At 33.5% G+C, this 4604-nt stretch overlaps 1 protein-coding gene across 1 annotated transcript in view; it reads right to left on the reverse strand.

Annotated features, from left to right (window-relative positions):
- Positions 1–2721, reverse strand: part of LOC128189504 (uncharacterized) — a 3374-nt gene extending 653 nt beyond the window's left edge. Inside the window, exons 1-3 of the mRNA XM_052861140.1 lie at positions 2483–2721; positions 846–1032; positions 1–227 (exon numbers count right to left, since the gene is read on the reverse strand). The exon at positions 1–227 is cut by the window's left edge and continues 653 nt beyond it. Coding sequence (XP_052717100.1) covers positions 1–227; positions 846–1032; positions 2483–2682 — 614 coding nt within the window. The 5' untranslated portion in view covers positions 2683–2721. The remainder of the gene's footprint in view (positions 228–845; positions 1033–2482) is intronic.
- Between the last annotated feature and the right edge of the window lie 1883 nt (positions 2722–4604).

Consider the following 4604-nt stretch of genomic DNA (forward strand, 5'->3'; position numbering starts at 1 on the left):
GGGCAGGTAGTCAGGGATTTGACGTTGTCAAAATTTCTTAAAGACACATTACAGAAGGTGTAACATTTTGCTAACTGAATTTGTTCAATATGTTTATCCCAGGCACACAGCTGAATGGAGTTTGTTGCATCTGCTATTGTTAAATATTGCTTTTGGATAACTTCTCCAGATTTAATTGTTTGGAGTGTCGGGTAATTTTGACTCATGATCTTGGCTTTCACAGATACCTGTTTGAAAATCAAGAGGTAAACAGTTGAACATGTTGAATATTAATTATTAAGATCTTTAAATTATATATAACTAGACTTTGACCCCTGCGTGCACGGGTTGACATTGCATATCGGATATTTACAAAAAAGATACATTGACACAATGTATTGTTGACATTTAGATAACAAAGCTATAAGCCTGCAATAATTGTATTGATTTTACCACACTTTCCTTAGTAAGAATAATCTGTGTCTTGGGATGCCCTTACCACAGTTAGAATGCCTCCCATATACCCGTAACATAACAGAAAATTGAAGTTGCATTGAAAACAAGAGACGTTTGTGAAACGCTTATCCCCCCCCCCCCCTCTTGGAAACAATCACACAAAACATGAACTAGAACTGCAAATAACTGGAATTTTTCTAAGTTCAAGGATTATAACTCTGTCAAAAATTGCTCCATCATACCCAAAATAATCAAGATTTTTAACATACTGTCTTAGCCCTACAATAAATCACATTATCAGAGCTCTTTATGAAGACAGGAACTGTAGTACCATGTTGCACAATACACAATGCAAGTGTACCTGATTTCAAAATAAATTTTTATTTAAAAATTTAATTTGTGAAATTTACCTTCTGAAAAGCTTGCAGGGCCTTTACTTCTGTAATGGTTAGAACTTTGTCCTCTGGTTGCTCGTATCGGAAATCAAGTTGACGAGAAGCAACAGATATTCTAGTGGCTGATGTAACTTTGAGGTCATATAAACCTGGCTTTCTTGTACTAATTGATTTGTCAACTTTTGCAAGACAAACTGGACTCCTAAAAAAAATGTTTGCACTTTAAATATTCTTTCTTTGGGGTAAAAATAAAACAATTTTATTTAGTGAAGAAAACAAATTGGTTTGAAGTAGTTTAAAGTATATATTGAACATATTAATTAATCTAAATTCAGTTTAAGTGATAATCTAGAAAAGCAATTGAACTTGACAACATTTGTAACCTGTTAAAATTATATGAAGATTCATCCATCATTTAAAAAATACAAAAATTGGAAGAAATTTCAAAATTCAGAAAAAAATTTCTTTCTGCTTTAAACAGTCTTTGAACATATTTGACAGGTTAATAATTTGAAAACAGTAACAGTGTGTCCCTAATTATAATAATAAAACATTGTTTTATTTATTTCAATTTGCATTTGAAACAAGATTACCAATAGTATGGTTGTTTACAAACAAATCCACAACACGTGCTATCTAAAATGCTTGACCAAATGATTATCGTGTTTATTTATAGCTTTCATTTAATTTGGAGACAGTGCTTGATAACAAATAAATTTACATATCTAACTTTATTTCTATCAGGCACGGTCTGCAATTAAAATGTAAACGATAAAGTAAAATAATATTTAGTTAATGTTTATTATATTCATTTGTCATTTCTTCATAAGCAAATATATACTTATGCAATGAGTTGTCAATAACCAGAGAGGCAAAGTTGGGTTGTTCTTTTTTTCACACAATTTAGTTGAATAAATGGAATAAAAATCTTGTAATAGGTTTCATTCTTTAAGGAACTTATTTCTTATGTGCATTTAAAAGGCAGTTTCAGAGCATGAATCTTTGGACAATTGCCAGAAACATGCTGAACAAAAACAAAAACTGTTGTCATTAGTTAGTTTCTCACTATTCTAATTTACTATAAATATTTTTTTCCCCAAATTTTATGTTGCTATTTTTATGCAATTCAAAAGGAAGGGTTCTAGTTTTGCAGAAAAAAAATCAGTGCACTGTAGGGTGTATTTATTTTGGCAGAGATAAGGACATGACACTGGAATGAATTACGTGGCGGCGTCAAAAATGGCATGGGTCCGCGATATGCCAGTTTGCTTAGATTGAACATACGAACAACCAACATTACCGGAGTACTGTATGGTAAAACGCAAAATTTGTTAAAGTAATATATTCAAAAAATCTTTTGTAAACACATATTGGTAATAAAATATGTAATGTTTACCTCACTGTCAAGTAAGACGAATTTATCAAATTGGTTGAATAATGATTGATGAAATATGAGGAAGGGGGTTTGTTTAGCAATCAACGGGAAATAACTCTTGCTAGAATCAGGATTATGTATACTACGTCCATTATCCTCTCTTAACGACTGATTTTCGTTGATAACGAAATCACCAAGTGATAGATGCACATCGTTAAGTAAGTTTTGAAACAAAATATGTCATCGGAGCAATTACTGACAATAAAAAAGTGCTTACTTTGCCTTCTGCATTTCCGTCAAGATTTGGTTGTATTCTGGGACAAAGCAAACTACATCGCTGTACTTCTCGTGGTCCTGAAACACTGCGTTGAAGTACTTGTTGTTGTTTCTTGACAACTTGATGGGGGACACATTGTGAATGTATCCCATAATTTCCGATGGTTCTTCCTCAACTCTTGCTTTCTTCGCGGCAGACATTTTAGCGGGAATAATAGCGTCTACAGGAAGTCCACAAACATGGGTTAACGCATGCGTAATGATTTAACGAGTTATCGTTCTTCGTTCTGTGCATCAGCTTGTCCTTACCCCCCCCCCCCGCCCTGTTCCTGTTCCTAATGGTATATTGAATTTTTTTTTTTATTTTTATTTTTTACTAAAGGACGGTTTAATATTTGAACATCTTTTGTTAGGAGGTTTTGTGATCTTGTTAAAATTGATGTTGAGATTTTTATATTGTAAACAATATTTAAAATGGAAATTATATAATTAGATATAATGCAAAATATTACAAATTAGAGCAGTATTGTATACTTTGAAAGACCTATGACTTTATCTTTTCAATATTTCAAGTTTTTGAGAAGAAGATTTTTAAAGATTTTCTCTATATATTCCTATGTAAAACTTGATCCCCCTCTTGTGGCCCCTCCCTACCCCCGGGGACCATGATTTGAACAAACTTGAATCTACACTACCTGAGGATGCTTCCATTTTAATTTGAGCTTTCCTGGCCTAATAGTTTTTGAGGAGAAGATTTCTAAAGATTTTCTCTATATATTCCTGTGTAAAACTTGACCCCCCTCTTGTGGCCCCACCCTACCCCCAGGGACTATGATTTGAACAAACTTAAATCTACACTACCTGAGGATTCTTCCATTTTAATTTGAGCTTTTCTGGCCTAATAGTTTTTGAGAAAAAGATTTTTAAAAATGTTCATTATATATTCCTATGTAAAACTTGATCCCCCTCTTGTGGCCCCTCCCTACCCCCGGGGACCATGATTTGAACAAACTTGAATCTACAATACCTGAGGATGCTTCCATTTTAATTTGAGCTTTTCAGGACTAAAAGTTTTTGAGAAGAAGATTTTTAAAGATTTTCTCTATATATTCCTATGTAAAACTTGATCCCCCTCTTGTGGCCCCTCCCTACCCCCGGGGACCATGATTTGAACAAACTTGAATCTACAATACCTGAGGATGCTTCCATTTTAATTTGAGCTTTTCAGGACTAAAAGTTTTTGAGAAGAAGATTTTTAAAGATTTTCTCTATATATTCCTATGTAAAACTTGATCCCCCTCTTGTGGCCCCTCCCTACCCCCGGGGACCATGATTTGAACAAACTTGAATCTACACTACCTAAGGATGCCTCCACAAAAGTTTAAGCTTTACAGGCCAAATAGTTTTTGAGAAGAAGATTTTTGAAAAATACCAACAAATTTTCAATAATTCTCAATTATCTCCCCTTTAAAGAGGGCGTGGCCCTTCATTTGAACAAACTTGAATCCCCTTCACCTAGTGGTGCTTTGTGCCAAATTTGGTTGAAATCTGCCCAGTGGTTCTTGAGAAGAAGATGAAAATGTGAAAAGTTTACAACGACAACGACGACAACGACAACGACAACGACAACGACGACAGACAACGGACAAATTGTGATCAGAAAAGCTCACTTGAGCCTTTGGCTCAGGTGAGCTAAAAAGGGTTTCCACCTGTAAAGTTGAAATTTCACTTAATTTAAAGCACAAAGTCTATAAGAATTACAAGATATGTACATATAACCATACACATACATATATATATATACCCATACATGCACGCATACATATACATAATTATATACATACAGATATACAATTACACACATAAATATACACAATAACACACATAACTAGAACTTTTTTGTCTTCAACAAAAAGTAAGGGCTTTTCGACATCCCCTTTCCCTTTTTGATTGTATTGTCAGGTAGAATCGTATCTATTTTTTTATTCTAAAATTCTTCACCGCCTCGGTATAATCAGTTGCCTATTAAAAATATAACCTTACATATAATGCAATGTCATAAAAGATAACTTCAGAACGTCAGAAGTAAATATACTTTTAATTTCTTAAAGAATATTTCCAAA

The sequence above is a fragment of the Crassostrea angulata genome, chromosome 6 (assembly GCF_025612915.1).
Source record: "Crassostrea angulata isolate pt1a10 chromosome 6, ASM2561291v2, whole genome shotgun sequence".
In the NCBI taxonomy this organism is placed as follows: domain Eukaryota; kingdom Metazoa; phylum Mollusca; class Bivalvia; order Ostreida; family Ostreidae; genus Magallana; species Magallana angulata.